This window comes from Oncorhynchus gorbuscha, linkage group LG09 (genome assembly GCF_021184085.1).
Source record: "Oncorhynchus gorbuscha isolate QuinsamMale2020 ecotype Even-year linkage group LG09, OgorEven_v1.0, whole genome shotgun sequence".
In the NCBI taxonomy this organism is placed as follows: Eukaryota; Metazoa; Chordata; class Actinopteri; order Salmoniformes; family Salmonidae; genus Oncorhynchus; species Oncorhynchus gorbuscha.
This window is the reverse complement of record NC_060181.1, coordinates 81,355,452-81,375,591: the sequence shown is the minus strand read 5'-3', so window position 1 is coordinate 81,375,591 and position 20,140 is coordinate 81,355,452. Positions and strand designations below refer to the sequence as shown.

At 44.3% G+C, this 20,140-nt stretch overlaps 3 protein-coding genes across 4 annotated transcripts in view; 2 read left to right on the top strand and 1 right to left on the bottom strand.

The window, feature by feature from the left end:
* Positions 1–7,972, top strand: part of LOC124044146 (collagen alpha-1(IV) chain-like) — a 103,102-nt gene extending 95,130 nt beyond the window's left edge. For both annotated transcript variants that reach the window (XM_046363633.1, XM_046363634.1), the window contains exons 45-48: positions 3,629–3,806; positions 5,996–6,110; positions 6,405–6,577; positions 6,690–7,972. In XM_046363633.1, the coding sequence (XP_046219589.1) occupies positions 3,629–3,806; positions 5,996–6,110; positions 6,405–6,577; positions 6,690–6,771 (548 nt within the window). In that variant the 3' untranslated portion in view covers positions 6,772–7,972. The remainder of the gene's footprint in view (positions 1–3,628; positions 3,807–5,995; positions 6,111–6,404; positions 6,578–6,689) is intronic.
* LOC124044151 (cystathionine beta-synthase-like) overlaps positions 1–20,140 on the bottom strand; it is an 882,911-nt gene that overhangs the window by 758,694 nt on the left and 104,077 nt on the right. The window lies entirely within an intron of this gene.
* On the top strand, positions 9,726–19,387 carry LOC124044163 (ion-translocating oxidoreductase complex subunit C-like). Its single transcript, XM_046363664.1, has 5 exons — positions 9,726–11,325; positions 12,799–12,847; positions 12,958–13,026; positions 14,788–15,594; positions 15,928–19,387. Exon 4 carries the CDS (start codon positions 14,802–14,804, stop codon positions 15,492–15,494), a length of 693 nt encoding a protein of 230 aa, XP_046219620.1. The 5' UTR covers positions 9,726–11,325; positions 12,799–12,847; positions 12,958–13,026; positions 14,788–14,801; the 3' UTR covers positions 15,495–15,594; positions 15,928–19,387.

Genomic DNA, 20,140 nt, shown 5'->3' with positions numbered 1-20,140 from the left:
TAGACTGGCAGAAGCCCCCATGAGTTGGCAGAAGACCTTCCAAAACCTAGAGGCGAACTGGGGACCTCTGTCAGAAACCATATCTTGAGGAATGCCGAAGACTCGGAACACATGATTAATTACCAACTCAGCCGTTTCCTTGGCAGAAGGTAACTTAGTCAGAGGGACGAACCTGGCCGCCTTTGAAAACCTGTCGATAATGACTAGGATAGTAGTATTGCCATGGGATGGAGGAAGGCCAGTAATGAAGTCCAACGAGATATGGGACTAGGGTCTGTGGGGAACAGGTAAAGGGTGAAGGAGTCCTTGCGGGCGGAGGTGAGAAGATTTGCTCTGGCAGCACACGGGGCAGGCATTGACGAAAGTGGCAACGTCTTCTCTTATAGTAGGCCACCAGGACTTACGCTGGATGAACTCCAAGGTGCTTGCGGTAAAAGTTAGTGAAGCCCAGGAAACGCTGAACTTCCTAAACGGATTTGGGGGTGGGCCAATCCGCTACCGCCCCTACCTTCCTGGGGTCCATTTGGACTCGACCGGGTTCCACTACAAATCCCAGGAATTGTACTCGGGATGAATGGAATTCACATTTTTCCGGCTTAACGTACAGATGGCTGTCTAGGAGGCGTTTGAGTACTTGTCTGACATGCTTAGTGTGTTCTTGAAGAGAGCTCGAAAAGATGAGGATGTCATCCAAGTAAACGAACACAAATATGTTAAGCATATCCCTAAGCACATCGTTTATGAGCGCTTGGAACACCGCTGGGGCGTTGGTCAGGCCGAAGGGCATCACCAAGTATTCATAGTGACCAGTAGGCGTGTTGAAAGCGGTCTTCCACTCGTCACCAGGTCTGATCCGCACAAGATGGTATGCGTTCCGCAGGTCAAGCTTAGTGAAAACAACTGCTTCCTGTGGCAGCTCGAAGGCTGTGGCCATAAGGGGTAGCGGGTAACGGTTACGGACGGTTATGGCATTGAGTCCCCGGTAGTCGATGCAAGGACGTAATCCACCGTCTTTCTTGGCCACAAAGAAAAACCCTGCTCCCGCCGGGGAGGTGGATGGACGCATGAGGCCTGCTTCCAGAGCGTCCTTGATGTAGGTATCCATAGCAGCTCGTTCGGGTGGAGATAGGGAAAAGATCCGACCCCTGGGAGGGCAAGTGCCCGGAAACAGTTCGATGGGGCAATCATAAGGTCTATGGGGTGGTAGCATGGTGGCCCTCTGTTTGCTAAATACCAGTTTGAGGTCATGGTAACACTCGGGAACTCGGGTCAGGTCGATGGATTCTAAAGACTCGGGAGTAGAACTCGGGGAATTCGGGAAAATACAAGTAGCTTGGCACGTAGGACCCCACTGCTTGATAGTGCCCACAGACCAGTCGATGTGAGGGTTATGGCTGTGAAGCCAGGGGTATCTAAGGACGAGAGGGAACTCGGAATAGGAGATCAAATGAAAGTTCATCAATTCCTGGTGTTGTGAAACTGAAAGTCGCAAGGAGGTAGTGACATGAGTGACAAGTCCAGATCCCAAAGGGCTTCCATCCAATGTAGTAACCCTCATGGGGTCATTTAGAGGTTCAGAGGGAACACCATTCTCCTTCGCCCAGACACCATCCATGAAGTTACCTGCGGCACCAGAGTCTACCAAGGCTTGAAGGTGAAGCTTGTGGTTGTCCCAGGAAAGGGTGACTGGAATGAGCAGACGGGAGTTGGACGGATGGGAGGAGGTTATGTTTCCCGTTACAGTTCCTCCCGGTCTGTACGGGACAGAGCGTTTCCCTGGAGCCCGGGACACGTGGAACGGAAATGGCCCGGTTTGCCGCAATATAGACAGTGTCGCTCCCTCATCCGGCGGTCTCTCTCAGCCTGGGAGATGCGTCCAATCTGCATGGGTTCCGGTGGAGCCAGCGAGGATAAAGATGGGGACTCGGAGCTGGGACTGATAGGGGCTAGAGGTCTACGGTTGAGTTCTCTCTCTCTCAGACGCTGGTCAATGCGTGAGGCCAACTTGATCAGGGACTCGAGATTGTCCGGTGGTTCCCGAGTGGCCAGTTCATTTTGGATAGTGTCGGAAAGGCCTTTCAGAAAGCACACCGTGAGCGCCTCGTTGTTCCAGCCACTCGCTGCTGCCACCGTGCGGAACTGGATGGCATAGTCCGTCACGCTGCGCCGACCTTGGTGGAGAGTCAGGAGCTGTTTGGCTGAGTCAGGACCACTGCTTGGTCCTTGAAACACTCGTTTGAATTCCTCAGCAAAGGCAGAGTAGCTGGCACAAGTCAGCACCTCAGGAGTAAATGTCAGTTGGCTTTTCATAGCCAATCATTCAGAGTATCTCTACCGCTCCTGCTGTCACTAGAGAGTTGAAAACAGCAGGTCTGGGACAGGTAGCACGTCTGGTGAACAGGTCAGTGTTCCGTAGCCGCAGGCAGAACAGTTGAAACTGGAACAGCAGCACAAACAGGTGGACCGGGGACAGCAAGGAGTCATCACGCCAGATAGACCTGAGGCATGGTCCTAGGGCTCAGGTCCTCCGAGAGAGAGAAAAATAAAGAAAAAAGAGAGAAAGAAAGAAGGAAAGAGAGAAAGAAAGAGAAGAGAGAAAAAGAGAGAGAATAAGAGAGAGCATACATAACAACCCGGACAGGAAGATCACGTCAGTGACTCAACCCACTCAAGTGACGCACACCTCCTAGGGACGGCATGGAAGAGAAACCAGTAAGCCAGTGACTCAGCCCCTGTAATAAGGTTTGAGGCAGAGAATCCCTGTGGACAGAGGGGAACTGGCCAGGCAGAGACAGCAAGGGCGGTTCGTTGCTCCAGTGTCTTTCCGTTCACCTTCACACTCCTGGGCCAGACTACACTCAATCATATGACCCACTGAAGAGATGAGTCTTCAGTAAAGACTTAAAGGTCGATACCGAGTCTGCGTCTCTCATATGGATGGGCAGACCATTCCATAAAAATGGAGCTCTGTAGGAGAAAGCCTGCCTCCAGCTGTTTGCTTAGAAATTCTAGGGACAGTAAGGAGGCCTGCGTCTTGTGACTGTAGCGTACGTGTAGGTATGAACAGCAGGACCAAATCAGAAAGATAGGTAGGAGCAAGCCCATGTAATGCTTTTTAGCAGTAAAACCTTGAAATCAGCCATTGCCTTAACAGGAAGCCAGTGTAGAGGCTAGCACTGGAGTAATATGATCACATTTTGTGGTTCTAGTCAGGATTCTAGCAGCCGTGTTTAGCACTAACTGAAGTTTATTTAGTGCATTATCCGGGCAGCCGGAAAGTAGAGCATTGCAGTAGTCTAACTGTAGTTCAGTTGGTAGAGCATGGCGCTTGTAACGCCAGGGTAGTGGGTTCGATCCCCGGGACCACCCATACGTAGAATGTATGCACACATGACTGTAAGTCGCTTTGGATAAAAGCGTCTGCTAAATGGCATATATTATTATTATTATAAGTGACAAAAGCATGGATTATTTTTCTGCATCATTTTTGGACAGAAAGTTTATGATTTTTGCAATGTTACGTAGATGGAAAAAAGCTGTCCTTGAAACAGTCTTGATATGTTCGTCAAAAGAGAGATCAGATCAGCATCACACATAACTATTTGTGTGTATCTCTGTCTGTGTGTAGGTACGGCTGGTAGCTGTCTGAGGAAGTTCAGTCCCATGCCCTTCCTCTTCTGTAACATCAACAACGTCTGTTACTTTGCCTCCCGTAACGACTACTCCTACTGGCTTACCTCCCCTGAGCCCATGCCAATGAACATGGACCCTATCACCGGCCAGGGCATCAGGCCCTTCATCAGCAGGTAGCTGTGTGTGTGTGTGGGGGGGTCCACTTCAATCAGTGTAGATGAAGGGGAGGAGATGGGTTAAAGAAGGACTTTTAAGCCTTGAGACAATTGAGACAAGGATTGTGTATGTGTGCCATTCAGAGGTTGAATGAGAGCAAGACAAAAGATGTAAGTACCTTTGAACGAGGTATGGTAGTAGGTGCCAGGCACACCGGTTTATGTGAAGAACTGCAACTCTGCTGGGATTTTCACACTCAACAGATTCCCGTGTGTATCAACAATGGTCCACCACCCAAACAACATGATTAATGCAATCCTGGGAAGCATTGGAGTCAACATGGGCCAGCATCCCTGTAGAATGCTTTCAAAACATTGCCCCTGATGATTTGAGGCTGTTCTGAGGACAAAGGGGGTGCAAATCAATATTAGGAAGGTGTTTCTTATGTTTTGTACACTCAGTGTATGTTTCTGCTCTCACCTAGGAGATACAGTGCCTTGCGAAAGTATTCAGCCCCCTTGAACTTTGCGACCTTTTGCCACATTTCAGGCTTCAAACATAAAGATATAAAACTGTATTTTTTTGTGAAGAATCAACAACAAGTGGGACACAATCATGAAGTGGAACGACATTTATTGGATATTTCAAACTTTTTTAACAAATCAAAAACTGAAGAATTGGGTGTGCAAAATTATTCAGCCCCCTTAAGTTAATACTTTGTAGCGCCACCTTTTGCTGCGATTACAGCTGTAAGTCGCTTGGGGTATGTCTCTATCAGTTTTGCACATCGAGAGACTGAAATTTTTTCCCATTCCTCCTTGCAAAACAGCTCGAGCTCAGTGAGGTTGGATGGAGAGCATTTGTGAACAGCAGTTTTCATTTCTTTCCACAGATTCTCGATTGGATTCAGGTCTGGACTTTGACTTGGCCATTCTAACACCTGGATATGTTTATTTTTGAACCATTCCATTGTAGATTTTGCTTTATGTTTTGGATCATTGTCTTGTTGGAAGACAAATCTCCGTCCCAGTCTCAGGTCTTTTGCAGACTCCATCAGGTTTTCTTCCAGAATGGTCCTGTATTTGGCTCCATCCATCTTCCCATCAATTTTAACCATCTTCCCTGTCCCTGCTGAAGAAAAGCAGGCCCAAACCATGATGCTGCCACCACCATGTTTGACAGTGGGGATGGTGTGTTCAGGGTGATGAGCTATGCTGCTTTTACGCCAAACATAACATTTTGCATTGTTGCCAAAAAGTTAAATTTTGGTTTCATCTGACCAGAGCACCTTCTTCCACATGTTTGGTGTGTCTCCCAGGTGGCTTGTGGCAAACTTTAAACGACACTTTTTATGGATATCTTTAAGAAATGGCTTTCTTCTTGCCACTCTTCCATAAAGGCCATATTTGTGCAATATACGACTGATTGTTGTCCTATGGACAGAGTCTCCCACCTCAGCTGTAGATCTCTGCAGTTCATCCAGAGTGATCATGGGCCTCTTGGCTGCATCTCTGATCAGTCTTCTCCTTATATGAGCTGAAAGTTTAGAGGGACGGCCAGGTCTTGGTAGATTTGCAGTGGTCTGATACTCCTTCCATTTCAATATTATCGCTTGCACAGTGCTCCTTGGGATGTTTAAAGCTTGGGAAATCTTTTTGTATCCAAATCCGGCTTTAAACTTCTTCACAACAGTATCTCAGACCTGCCTGGTGTGTTCCTTGTTCTTCATGATGCTCTCTGCGCTTTTAACGGACCTCTGAGACTATCACAGTTCAGGTGCATTTATACGGAGACTTGATTACACACAGGTGGATTGTATTTATCATCATTAGTCATTTAGGTCAACATTGGATCATTCAGAGATCCTCACTGAACTTCTGGAGAGAGTTTGCTGCACTGAAAGTAAAGGGGCTGAATAATTTTGCACGCCCAATTTTTCAGTTTTTGATTTGTTAAAAAAGTTTGAAATATCCAATAAATGTCGTTCCACTTCATGATTATGTCCCACTTGTTGTTGATTCTTCACAAAAAATACAGTTTTATATCTTTGTTTGAAGCCTGAAATGTGGCAAAAGGTCGCAAAGTTCAAGGGGGCCGAATACTTCCGCAAGGCACTGTATGTGTCTGCGTATGTTTGCGTTGTGTGCATCCATGTAAGTGTGCGTGCATGGATAGCATGTGTATTGACCTCTACCTATGCCAACAGGTGTTCTGTGTGTGAGGCTCCTGCCATGGTGATAGCAGTACACAGTCAGAATATCATGATCCCATCATGCCCCAATGGCTGGGACTCACTCTGGATTGGCTACTCCTTCGTCATGGTGAGAGAGACTAAACGAATATTACAACGCCATGCTTGCTGTATCAGCACCTACCTTCAGTATCAGCACTTACCTTCTGTATCAGTACTTACCTTCTGTATCAGCACTTACCTTCTGTATCAGTACGTACCTTCTGTATCAGCACTTACCTTCTGTATCAGTACTTACCTTCTGTATCAGCACTTACCTTCTGTATCAGCACTTACCTTCTGTATCAGCACTTACCTTCTTTATCAGTAGCAGTACTCTCTCTGTCTCCTCTCTGTATCTCTCTCCGCCCTTCTCTCTGTGTAGCATACCAGTGCAGGTGCTGAGGGCTCTGGCCAGGCCCTGGCATCTCCTGGCTCCTGTCTAGAAGAGTTCCGGAGCGCTCCCTTCATCGAGTGTCACGGGCGTGGAACCTGCAACTACTACGCCAACTCCTACAGCTTCTGGCTGGCCGCCATCGAGGACAATGAGATGTTTACGTAAGCCAAGAACAACTCTCTTTCTCTCTCTCTCCCTCTATCTTTTCCTTTCTGGCTACCAGAACTCTGGCATGGTCTTGATTGATTGATGTCGTCTCACATCTCGTTCCAGGAAACCCATACCCACCACGCTAAAGGCAGGAAGTCTCCGGACCCACATTAGTCGTTGCCAGGTGTGCATGAAGAGGACATAGGCCTCGCCGCTGACCTCTCTGTGACCCTTAACCTCCCACCACAACCCGTGACCCCACCAATCTTTCCGCGGTGTGGCTTGACGTCTTGTTATTGATCAAAGGATGGTGCTATTTCACTGTGTGTGAGGGAGGAGAGGGACAGAGACACACAGACAACAAAATACCCAGAGATCGCCGAAAGAGCAGATCACACACACACACACACACACACACACACACACACACACACACACACACACACACACACACACACACACACACACACACACACACACACACACACACACACACACACACACACACACACACACACACACACACACCGGAGACCAAGCCATAACACCAACCGGCCCTTCGCTCCATCATGCAGAACTCTTTACTAACATTATCACAACGTTTCTCTAATGAATGGCGCCCAGTTTACGACTGCACTGAGTACACCCCCCCCTCCCCATTTGTAAACTGGCGTCCATTTTGAAAGGGGGTGTTTGTGCAAGTCAGGTGCTATTGAATCTTATCTATTTGCCTTATTATTTTCACTCAATGCCACTGACTTTCAGCTCTGAGTTACCATTATAGATATTGTTATTGTTCTTCATGTCTTTTATCTTTTTACTCTTTAAATTTACAGTACTAATTTAAGAATGGGAGTTACCACTGGCTTGTCACAGTGAGAGATCACCATAGGTTAAGTGTTGCTAGCACACAGGCATAGTGATGGTTATGTTGTAAATATATTGCTTTTCTTTTTCCTACTTAACATAACAGCCACCATAATCTCTATTTCAATTTGTATTTTATTTATGAAATTTATGAGAATATGTAGAGTGGATTTGAGTTGCCAAATAACCATAAACAATGTGAGATATGAAAGTACAGTATGTTATTCTGGTCCAGCCGGACCCAGGCCCTTAAAGTTACAATACTGCGTTTAGCATTACATATTACATTTAGCATTATATGTTAAATTTAGCAGTACATGTTACATTTAGCAGTACATGCTACATTTAGCATTACATGCTACATTTAGCATTACATGCTACAGTTAGCATTACATGTTACATTTAGCATTATATGCTACAGTTAGCAGTACATGTTACATTAAGCATACATCAGTCCTGCCGCTATAGGCCAAGACCTCCAGTGCCTTGTGGTTCACTATGAAAAACAGAACAGTGAAATAAAAGCTGTGGCAACATCACTGAAAGTGTGTGTGTATGTACAGTGCATTCGGAAAGTATTCAGACCCCTTGAGGTTTTACATATTTTGTTACCTTACAGCCTTATTCTAAAATGGATAACAAAAAAATCCTAATTGATCCACACAAAATAACCCATAATGACAAGTGAAAATAGGTTTTTCAACATTTTTGCAAATGTATTAAAAATAAAAATGGAAAACCCTTATTTACATAAGTATTGTGTCAAGGCACGGATCTGGGGAAGAGTACCAAAAAGTATCTGCAGCATTGAAGGTCCCCAAGAATACAGTGGCCTCCATCATTCTTAAATGGAAGAAATTTGGAACCACCAAGACTCTTCCTAGAGCTGGCTGCCAGGCCAAACTGAGAAATCGGGGAAGAAGGGTCTTGGTCAGGGAGGTGACCAAGAACCCAATGGTCACTCTGACAGGGATCTAGAGTTCTTCTGTGGAGATGGGAGAACCATCCAGAAGGACAACCATCTCTGCAGCACTCCAACAATCAGGCCTTTATGGTAGAGTGGCCAGACGGAAGCTACTCCTCAGTAAAAGACACATGAAAGCCAGCTTGGAGTTTGCCAAAACGCACCTAAAGACTCTCAGACTGGGGCGAAGGTTCACCTTCCAACAGGACATCGACCCTAAGCACACAGCCAAGACAACGCAAGAGTTGCTTCGGGACAAGTCCCTGAATGTCCTTGAGTGGCCCAGCCAGAGCCCGGACTTGAACCCGATCTAACATCTCTGGAGAGAGCTGAAAATAGCTGTGCAGCAACGCTCCCCATCCAATGTTACAGAGCTTGAGAGGATCTGCAGAGAAGAATGGGAGAAACTCCCCAAATATAGGTGTACCAAGCTTGTAGCGTCATTCCCAAGCAGACTCGAGGTTGTAATTACTGCCAAAAGTGCCTCAACAATGTACTGAGTAAAGGGTCTGAATACTTATGTAAATGTGATATTTCTGTTTTTTATTTTTAATAAATTAGCAACAATTTCTAAAAAACAGTTTTTGCTTTGTTATTATGGGGTATTGTGTGTAGATTGATCAGGGAAAAAACGATTTAATGCAATTTATAATAAGTCTGTATCCTAACAAAATGTGGATACTTTCAGAATGCACTGTATGTGTATGACATTGGAGTCCAGACTGGCGCACACACACACACACACACACACACACACACACACACACACACACACACACACACACACACACACACACACACACACACACACACACACACACACACACACACACACACACACACACACACACACACACACACACACACACACACACACACACACACACACACACACACACACACACACACACACACACACACACACACACACACACACACTCTCTTAGTACGGGGGGGGTAAAGCTTGCCATGTCTATGCAGAGTGTTTGTGCGTTTTATCACAAGCCGAAGGAGTTTCCACACACGCTCACACACACTTGCTCTTGTCGACGGAGAAACTTCATGGCTTGTAGTTTGTGTGCAGAAGAATCCTTAAAAAGAGGAAGAGAGTCGTCAAACACTTATCTGTTCACTCAGCCACTCAATCTACTTAGTGTGCAGCAATAGTTCTGTGCAGCAATAGTTCTGTGCAGCAGTAGTTCTGTGCAGCAGTAGTTCTGTGCAGCAGTAGTTCTGTGCAGCAAATAGTTCTGTGCAGCAGTAGTTCTGTGCAGCAGTAGTTCTGTGCAGCAGTAGTTCTGTGCAGCAATAGTTCTGTGCAGCAATAGTTCTGTGCAGCAATAGTTCTGTGCAGCAATAGTTCTGTGCAGCAGTAGTTCTGTGCAGCAATAGTTCACATTATTTCACATGTTGAAGATTATTAATCATATGCTAGAACCCAAAGAAAGGCACATGTATATTCTTATTATTACACTGATATACTTGACCATGCCAACTGAATAGCCTTACTCTTCCTGTGCATACAGAACATAGAGGGAAAGGGGATACCTGGTCAGTTGCATAACTGAATGCATTCAACCAAAATGTGTCTTCCGCATTTGACCCAACCCCTCTGAATCAGAGTGGTGCAGGCTGACTTCATCAACATCATTGGCACCCAGGGAGCAGTTGTTAGGGGTTACGTGCCTTGCTCAAGGGCAGAACAGTAGATTTTTCCACCTTGCCAGCTCGGGATTTGAACCAGTGACCTTTCAGTCACTCTTAATCACTAGATTTCCTGTTGCCCCCTAGATAGGCCTAATGCAATAGTCTTCCTGTGACAATTAGCTAGATAGATTTAGATATACTAGATTTGCCATTTTGGTCAAAGACAGAGAGGGATGCATGTATGACTTTGCATTTCAAGATTCCTGTGTGTTTTAAATCTACAGTACTTTCAAACACCTTTTTAGAATGTATATTGCCAACTGGCAGGTGTCCCAAATCTAGAACATGAACCCTTCCCTGCTGCTCCCCTCTTTCTTCTGATGGTGAACTCTTGAACTCTAGAACCCTAGAACCAGCCCTGAATCAGTCAAGTATCAAATTAATTAGATGGAAGAAATTAAGCTACCAGACCTTACAAGCTACTTGTAACCAACAATCCTTCATATAATTAGTTTTGACCCAATCATAGCCTTTTGAATGTAGAAGGCTCTCATTGGCTAACATGACTCTTCCTGCCCTTTGGTCTTGGTCAATGGGGGTCAGATTCAGAGATTTATTTCCATATCACCTATACATGATTGCATCCTCTTCTCATATTATGTCATCACTCAACCATATTTTAGGTGTTTTGTTAGGTGTCTTCCCAAATGCTCATTCATAAATACCGTATAAGCAGGACTCATTGAGGAGTAAGACAAGAGTCCTCGGGTTGTAGTCCCTAGTTTATGATGAGTAAACAGACCAAAACTATTCCTCTCACCTCCCAGTCCTCATACTGTGTAACTCATTCAATAAAATAATTTCTATAAAATATCATGCATTTTCATAACTGTATCCTATATATGATATCATATTGGTGGCAGCGTTGGGATACAGGCTACAGTTGGTCTGGGTACCAGTCTGCTTAGCTAACATTCCACTCTGTATTCCGTGTCCTATGCCAAAGTTTAGCAGACAGTTTAGCGAAACAGACTTCTATGGGCACGGGTAAGTCTCGGGCAAGGAGCGAACAACCACTGTACACAGATCTCCGTTATTTAATGTTAGTTATTACAGACAGATCTGGCATTTCTCCATCTGGAAAATACTACTTACAACACAACTGCAATTATTTTATTTTATATTTGTCCAAGATAGCTAGCTGCAAAGCTAGCAAGCTAGTTAATTTAAGATATCTCTAGATCCAGTTCGCCAGCAGAGCAGCACTCGCCAAAAAGACAGGTATGTCACGTTTGCTTTTAGAACTTTCTAATCACCTCTAATGTTGTTTGGGTATGTAATCGCACTAGCTACATATATTTAGCTGAAAATACTTGATGAAATGGATTGTTTCTTTGTAGCTAGCTATCTAGCTTGGTTGTAGGCTGTAGGTTACAGTAGGCAAGTACAGTAACATTGCAGTAGCTAGCTAACGTTACACCTTTACTGAATGACAACAATATAGCCTGAACACTTGCTAGTTGGGCTTAGAAATTGACAAATGAACATATGGAGCGATCACACATACAGCTTTATGTAGTGAAAATACTCCAGCCTTTGGTGCTCCGGAGTCGCGCGTGCGCTATCGTGCATACATGTATTTTGTCCACCCACCCCAAAAGCGATCACGACATGCAGGTTAAAATAATAAAACAAACTCTCAACCAATTAGCTTAATTTGGGTACAGGTTGAAAAGCATTAAACATGTATGGAAATTTAGCTAGTTAGCTTGCACTTGCTAGCTAATTTGTCCTATTTACCTAGCTTGCTGTTGCTAGCTCATTTGTCCTGGGATATAAACATTGAGTTGTTATTTTACCTGAAATGCACAAGGTCCTCTACTCCGACAATTAAACACCACACATAAAACGGTCAGCCGAATCATTTCTAGTCATCTCTCCTCCTTCCAGGCTTTTTCATATTTGAACTTATATGGTGATTGGCATCTAAAATGTCATAGTATTACTACACCGGCAACACAGTTCGTCTTTCAATCACCCACATGAGTATAACCAATGAGGAGATGGCACGTGGGTACCTGCTTCTATAAACCAATAAGGAGATGGGAGAGGCAGGACTTGCAGCGCGATCTGCGTCAGAAATAGAAAGGACTTCTATTTTACCCCTTGGCATCGCAGACGCTCGTTTGCGCGCGAGCAGTGTAGGTGCATTAATTGAATAACATGGATTTCTACATTTATTTTGCAACGCTCGCGCATGTGACGTATCCGGTCTGGTCAGCATGTAAGGCACTGCATCTCAGTGCTTGACGCCTCACTACAGACACCCTGGTTCGAATCCAGCTGTATCACAGCCGGCCGTGATTGGGAGTCCCATAGGGCAGCGCAGAATTGGGCCAGCGTCGTCCGGATTTGACCGGTGTAGGCCGTCATTGTAAATAAGAATGAGTTATTAACTGACTTGCCTAGTTAAATAAAGGTTAAATAAAATAAACAGCAGGTCTCCTATGAACAAATGATGTTGACCTCAATGGGACAACCAGGTAATTAAAGCTACAATGTTCTGTGCCTTCTCACTAGATAGAAGTGTGTCTTTCAGTGGAAGATTTTCAAAAGAAAATAGATAATGATAGTCTCTGCAATTTTCAGTCAGATGAGACACCTGGTCTCATTCATTTACAGATTGAGAATGATTTCCATGTCTGTTATTGCTAACGGTGTAACTATGTGTTGTTGTATTAAATAAACACACAGCAAACCAAAAGCTGCCAACATTGCAGTGGGTGCCGGATAGACAATGGTGGTAAATATCTCATTAAAATTGAATTTAATTCATTAATGTGGCCACATCATTTACTGTATGGTTATCGTTCTAAGTTATGCATACTTCATGTGAATGTGCCTTTACCCTAGGTCCTTCATTCTCGAATGTGAAGCCGACGGACCCTAGCAGGAAGGACCAGAGAAAAGTGTTTGCTTAAGGTATGACTTCATATTGAGTCAAATGTAATTTCACTCAAATTCAGATTGAGATTTAGAGTGACTGACATGAATTGGAACGTAAAAAGCATGAGCTGGCGACACACAGATACAATTATATATATATATATATATATATATATATATATATATAAACTCCCAGTCATTTATTGGGTAAAACACCAACGTTTTGGTATCACTGTGCCTTCTTCAGGGTAATGTCATGAATACTTCAACCAGGTTATGTAGACAAACATTTCAATTAGTGCAACCAATGACAATAGTGAGCAGTGTGACATAATTATTAGGTTAATAAGAATGAATTGAGTGAAACTGTTAAAAGAAAATAGTTTACAACATGTTGAATATATTAGACTATTATTATCATATGGCAACATAGTTAGATATTGTACATAATATTAACATACATCATTGTAATAAAACATGTGTTACATTAAATCTTTTGGTTCAACCATAATGCATAATAGCATCATCAACAGGGGGAACATATTGGGTGTACGCTGATAAGCTGTGGAAAGAATATATTCATCTGTAAGACTTGTTCATAAATAACAAGAAGAATTGTTCATAAGAAGGGCCTGAGATCAAAGTCAATATACAGACCACTAAGGGTCAATGTTTTTGAGTTGGATCATGAGCAGGCTTATTGGTCTGCACTCAGGTGAAACAACAGATATGGAATGCATTTGTCAACAACGGTCGTGTCAATGAACGCATATTACAAAGGTTGAGAGGTGCGTACACACTTCCAATGTGGCCTACATCTGTTATTAAACTTGAGTGATGACTAAGCCCTAAAGGTTGTGAAACTTCACATGATTAAGCCTATGTCAGTTAAGATCTTGATGCCAAAGCTAATCACTGAATATCCTACTACAAGGACTCAGACTCTTGCTAAACTTCTGTATTATATGAACACACAGAGCAGGGGTTGTCAGGGAGAATACTCTAAGCAGTCAGGAAAAGCTCGTATTGTGGATTTTAGTGACTGAATGCAACAAAAAGAAACAGCACAGCGACATGATCACTCCGCCTCTCAATCACATAGTTTAGCTTCATGATCACTCCGCCTCTCAATCACATAGTTTAGCTTCATGATCACTCCGCCTCTCAATCACATAGATTAGCTTCATGATCACTCCGCCTCTCAATCACATAGATTAGCTTCATGATCACTCCGCCTCTCAATCACATAGTTTAGCTTCATGATCACTCCGCCTCTCAATCACATAGTTTAGCTTCATGATCACTCCACCTCTCAATCACATAGTTTTTGAGCTCAATCACATAGTTTATGATCACTCCGCCTCTCAATCACATAGTTTAGCTTCATGATCACTCCGCCTCTCAATCACATAGTTTAGCTTCATGATCACTCCGCTCTCAATCACATAGTTTAGCTTCATGATCACTCCGCCTCTCAATCACATAGTTTAGCTTCATGATCACTCCACCTCTCAATCACATAGTTTAGCTTCATGATCACTCCGCCTCTCAATCACATAGTTTAGCTTCATGATCACTCCACCTCTCAATCACATAGTTTAGCTTCATGATCACTCCACCTCTCAATCACATAGTTTAGCTTCATGATCACTCCGCCTCTCAATCACATAGTTTAGCTTCATGATCACTCTGCCTCTCAATCACACGCTCACTCACATAGTTTAGCTTCATGATCACTCTGCCTCTCAATCACACGCTCACTCACATAGTTTAGCTTCATGATCATTCTCATTTAAGGTAATTGGGATGACATGCATGACCTTCTGGCTCTCCTCTCTACTGAGACCGATCTGGCCACAGCAGGGCAGGCCCAGCTCCAACAGACCGATCTGACCACAGCAGCGCAGGCCCAGCTCCAACAGACCGATCTGGCCACAGCAGCGCAGGCCCAGCTCCAACAGACCGATCTGGCCACAGCAGGGCAGGCCCAGCTCCAACAGACCGATCTGGCCACAGCAGCGCAGGCCCAGCTCCAACAGACCGATCTGACCACAGCAGCGCAGGCCCAGCTCCAACAGACCGATCTGACCACAGCAGCGCAGGCCCAGCTCCAACAGACCGATCTGGCCACAGCAGGGCAGGCCCAGCTCCAACAGACCGATCTGGCCACAGCAGCGCAGGCCCAGCTCCAACAGACCGATCTGGCCACAGCAGCGCAGGCCCAGCTCCAACAGACCGATCTGACCACAGCAGCGCAGGCCCAGCTCCAACAGACCGATCTGGCCACAGCAGGGCAGGCCCAGCTCCAACAGACCGATCTGGCCACAGCAGCGCAGGCCCAGCTCCAACAGACCGATCTGGCCACAGCAGCGCAGGCCCAGCTCCAACAGACCGATCTGGCCACAGCAGGACAGGCCCAGCTCCAACAGACCGATCTGGCCACAGCAGCGCAGGCCCAGCTCCAACAGACCGATCTGACCACAGCGGCGCAGGCCCAGCTCTAACAGTGGTCTTCCCAACAGGCTGTCCTGTTCTGCTCCCCTTTGGCAACAGCTACTGCCACAACAAAAGAGGATTGCTCTGAAGAGTACCTGCTGGATACAGGTAATTGAAATTATATCACACACATATTTATGTGTGCAGGCACTAAGTCATTCTGTCGTTCACACACACACACACACACACACACACACACACACACACACACACACACACACACACACACACACACACACACACACACACACACACACACACACACACACACTTGAAGTTTGCACTGTCGGTTAGGGGCTCGTAAGTAAGCATTTCACTGTAAGGTCTGTTGTATTCGGCGCATGTGACTAATTATATTTGATTTGTTTTGAACATTTGATTTGATTCGGGTTAGTGTATAGTAAAAGCTTTGTCATTAAAATAATATTGTGCCTATTTTAGATCTGCCAAGCACACCTCTGCCAGCCACACCTCCACTGCCCTTCACGGCTTCTCCACTGGGCCCATCAAGAGATGAGGTCGTGTCTTCATCTTGTACCACGGCCGATAGACAGAGCCCATTAGAGCTGCCAGTGATAGGCTACTGGCCAATCACCACGGGGAAGAAGATATCCTAAAGCGGGTGAATCTGCTCTGCTCTTAACACCACCCCAGAGAAGCTCCTAGCGACACACAGCTGTGGCATTATGTTACTGTAGAGAGTGAAACAGTCAGTGTCCCAGTCATGTCCTCAGTCATGTCCCCTGCCACCTGCACTTACCCAGCAGAAGGCCTCACCTCAATGTTTCCATTTGACGATTTAGCTTCCGCCGCCTTCTTTCAATGGGAACCGGAGGCCTCGAAGCAGAGGGGGCAGTGAGGAAGGAGCGAACAGAGGAAAGAGATGAGCATCCCTCCGGCCGTCTGTACAGGTTTTGCCAGCAGCCGCTGAAACAAATATCCAACAGCCCATATCAGCTTTTCTTGAGTGGTAGGAAAATTTCTACTGCCTAGTGTTTCCCCTGTACATTTTACAGGGCATTGGAGGGAGCTCCAACAGTCTGCCTTTTATGAGGCTGAAAAGAAGAGATGGATGGTGGAGAAGGGTAGTGACTCTATACACACCTACACAGAGAAATAAATAGGAGCTGCAAATCTATTGTCATGGTTATTACCACCAGGGACTCAATGTCAAACTTAAATGAATCATTCTATATTTTCAGTTAACTGGTTCCAACAAACTTAATGCACCATAGTACACGTCGGTCGGGAGCTCTGTCCCTCAATTGTTCGCGGATGACGTGTCTCCTTTTGGGCAGCTCACAGTAAGGGTCTGGGTGGGTCCTCGTTGTCTTTTGCTTCATGAAATGTGCCACCGGTTTTCCTCACTGGAAAGCTCCGCAGGCAGAATCAATCATCTGGTCCTTGATGCCAAATTGTCATGGAAATTACCACCAGGGACTCAAAGTCAAACTTAAAACGAATCATTATTTATTGTCAGTTAACTGGAGAAGTTCCAACAAACTTAATGCACCATAGTACACATCGGTCAGGAGCTCTCCGGGGCAGTCCCGTTAGTTCTCTTATATACTGCTTACACAGACAAGTTATATTAGCATGATTTATATTGTACATTATTCCTGATTAATTCATTTGGCTATTGCTTAAACTATCAAAGGAGGTTCTATTAAATACGTCATTATAAGTAAGCGAAATGAACACATAAAACCAGCCACTTCATCCTTTCAAACCCTTCATTCTGTGTTGTGCAATCCAACTTGTAAAACCATTGCAGTAGAATGTTTTATGCTTCGCTACAGGACACTATTTTCATTGATGGAAGTGGTTTGGACTCTCGTTTGATTTGTATCTATTTCACTGTTCATTATTTGACATTTAATCAGTACGGCCAGAGGAGGTGTGGTATATGGCCAATATACCACAGTTAAGGGCTGTTCACAACGCAGAGTGCCTGGATACAACCCTTAGCCGTGGTATACTGTCCATATATCACAAACCCCAGAGGTGGCTTATTGCTATTATAAACTGGTTACCAATGTAATTAGAGCAGTACAACTGCATGTGCTTTCAGCCAATCAGAATTCAGGACTCAAACCACCCAGTTTATAATACTGAACATACATTGCTGTATATTTTGTTGTACAAAGGATTGTGCTCCAACACTATCATAAATACAGTATGTCTGTGATTTCATTAAAGTAAACCTCAAAGTAAAGTAATATTCTCTGATTTGCTTCAATGTTGTCTTTATGAATAAGATACATGCATGTCCATTGTTCTCCAACACTATCATAAATATGCCTAGTTAAACCTTAACTTATACCAATCTTCTTCGTTTTTCATGTTGTCTTTATATGCATAAAAATGGAAATGCAATGTCCTCCAAATGCAAAACGTCCTCCAGCTATTTCTGAACTTTACATTTGAAAAGCAATATCCCAACTATACATATAGTCAAGTACACACACATTTTTTACAAAAGTGATTTTATTTGACACAACTTTTTAGGCATTGAAGGAGCTGTTCTGATGGGAATCCGTGATGTCATAGCCTCCTTGATTGAGGAACAATAGAGGAGCAAAAGAGAACAAAAGAGGAATGCATTTACATTCCCATATCAAACTGTTTATGCTAAACAGACCTAAAACCACTATCCAGCTTTGTTGTATGAAAAAATGAACAAATAGGTGTTGCTCATGAAGTGTGTAACTGCCGAGGTAGAATACAGTGTAACTGCCGAGGTAGAATACAGTGTAACTGCCGAGGTAGAATACAGTGTAACTGCCGAGGTATTATACAGTGTAACTGCCGAGGTAGAATACAGTGTAACTGCCGATGTAGAATACAGTGTAACTGCCGAGGTAGAATACAGTGTAACTGCCGAGGTAGAATACAGTGTAACTGCCGAGGTAGAATACAGTGTAACTGCCGAGGTAGAATACAGTGTAACTGCCGAGGTAGAATACAGTGTAACTGCCGAGGTAGAATACAGTGTAACTGCCGAGGTAGAATACAGTGTAACTGCCGAGGTAGAATACAGTGTAACTGCCGAGGTAGAATACAGTGTAACACTGCCGAGGTAGAATACATTGTAACTGCCGAGGTAGAATACAGTGTAACACTGCCGAGGTAGAATACAGTGTAACTGCCGAGGTAGAATACAGTGTAACTGCCGAGGTAGAATACATTGTAACTGCCGAGGTAGAATACAGTGTAACTGCCGAGGTAGAATACAGTGTAACTGCCGATGTAGAATACAGTGTAACTGCCGAGGTAGAATACAGTGTAACTGCCGAGTTAGAATACAGTGTAACTGCCGAGGTAGAATACAGTGTAACTGCCGAGGTAGAATACAGTGTAACTGCCGAGGTAGAATACATTGTAACTGCCGAGGTAGAATACAGTGTAACTGCCGAGGTAGAATACAGTGTAACTGCCGAGGTAGAATACAGTGTAACTCCCGAGGTAGAATACAGTGTAACTGCCGAGGTAGAATACAGTGTAACTGCCGAGGTAGAATACAGTGTAACTGCCGAGGTAGAATACAGTGTAAGTGCCGAGGTAGAATACAGTGTAACTGCCGAGGTAGAATACAGTGTAAGTGCCGAGGTAGAATACAGTGTAACTGCCGAGGTAGAATACAGTGTAACTGCCGAGGTAGAATACAGTGTAACTGCAGAGGTAGAATATTGAAAGTAGAACAATCCACTTTATGTGTTTATCTTCAGATTTAGTTTTTATTGACCTACTTTGCATCTCACAGGGTATGGATGTTACTGCTCTGAAGAGGCACTCAGTTAATCACAATGTGTCCCATCCTCTCCTGTAAAACGATTTGCTCTGAGGTAATAAACATTATTAAAGACAAAAAAAAATCTATAAACTGAATAAATTTTACTAAACTCTATCACAAGTTGTAGTGTAATTATTGTTTTAAGTACAGTGTACCAACTTCTGAGGGAATAAACTCTCTTTTGTAAATGTTTTAAAATCAAAGTACAGTGTAACAAGTATTGTAAATACTCATGTATTTTCCCGGGGTTGGATCGAACCAAGTCTCAAAAAATGGCAGAAAATGTCAAATAAGGTCACCAAAATTGTGCTACAGCTACACACCACGGCTCGATAGTCACCATTGGGGAGCCCATCAGTGTACATCCGTTTTTTTCTGTCCATGTAAAAGCTGTCTGATGTAGTAGTAGATAAATTCACTAGAGGGCAAACTCAGTCCACTGTGGTGAAGACTACAGTTCAGTTGAGTTCAACATTCAGCTGTCAGAAAGATTTTATTGTGAAGCCATATTAACTTAATTTCCACATTGCCATTTAAGTTATTCAGCAGATGCTATTATCCAGAGTGACTTATAAATGTGACAATAAGTGCATTCAACTACGCTAGTCAAGACTACAATGCAGCCAAGCCACCAATAACAAGTAGGTCTAACAATGAACTTGGATGTCCACCTCGACTGTTTCTCCCTGTTCCAGTTGCAGTGCATGCACCTTCACACCAGGGCTGGGGATAGGAGCCCTGACATCAGCACTTCTACTTGGCCCAGGGCCAACAAACCCACTCACCCCAGGCTGCTAAACACTAACGGATCAATGCACTCCGGGAAAGAGAGGGAGAGAGATAACCTCCTTTCATCTCTCC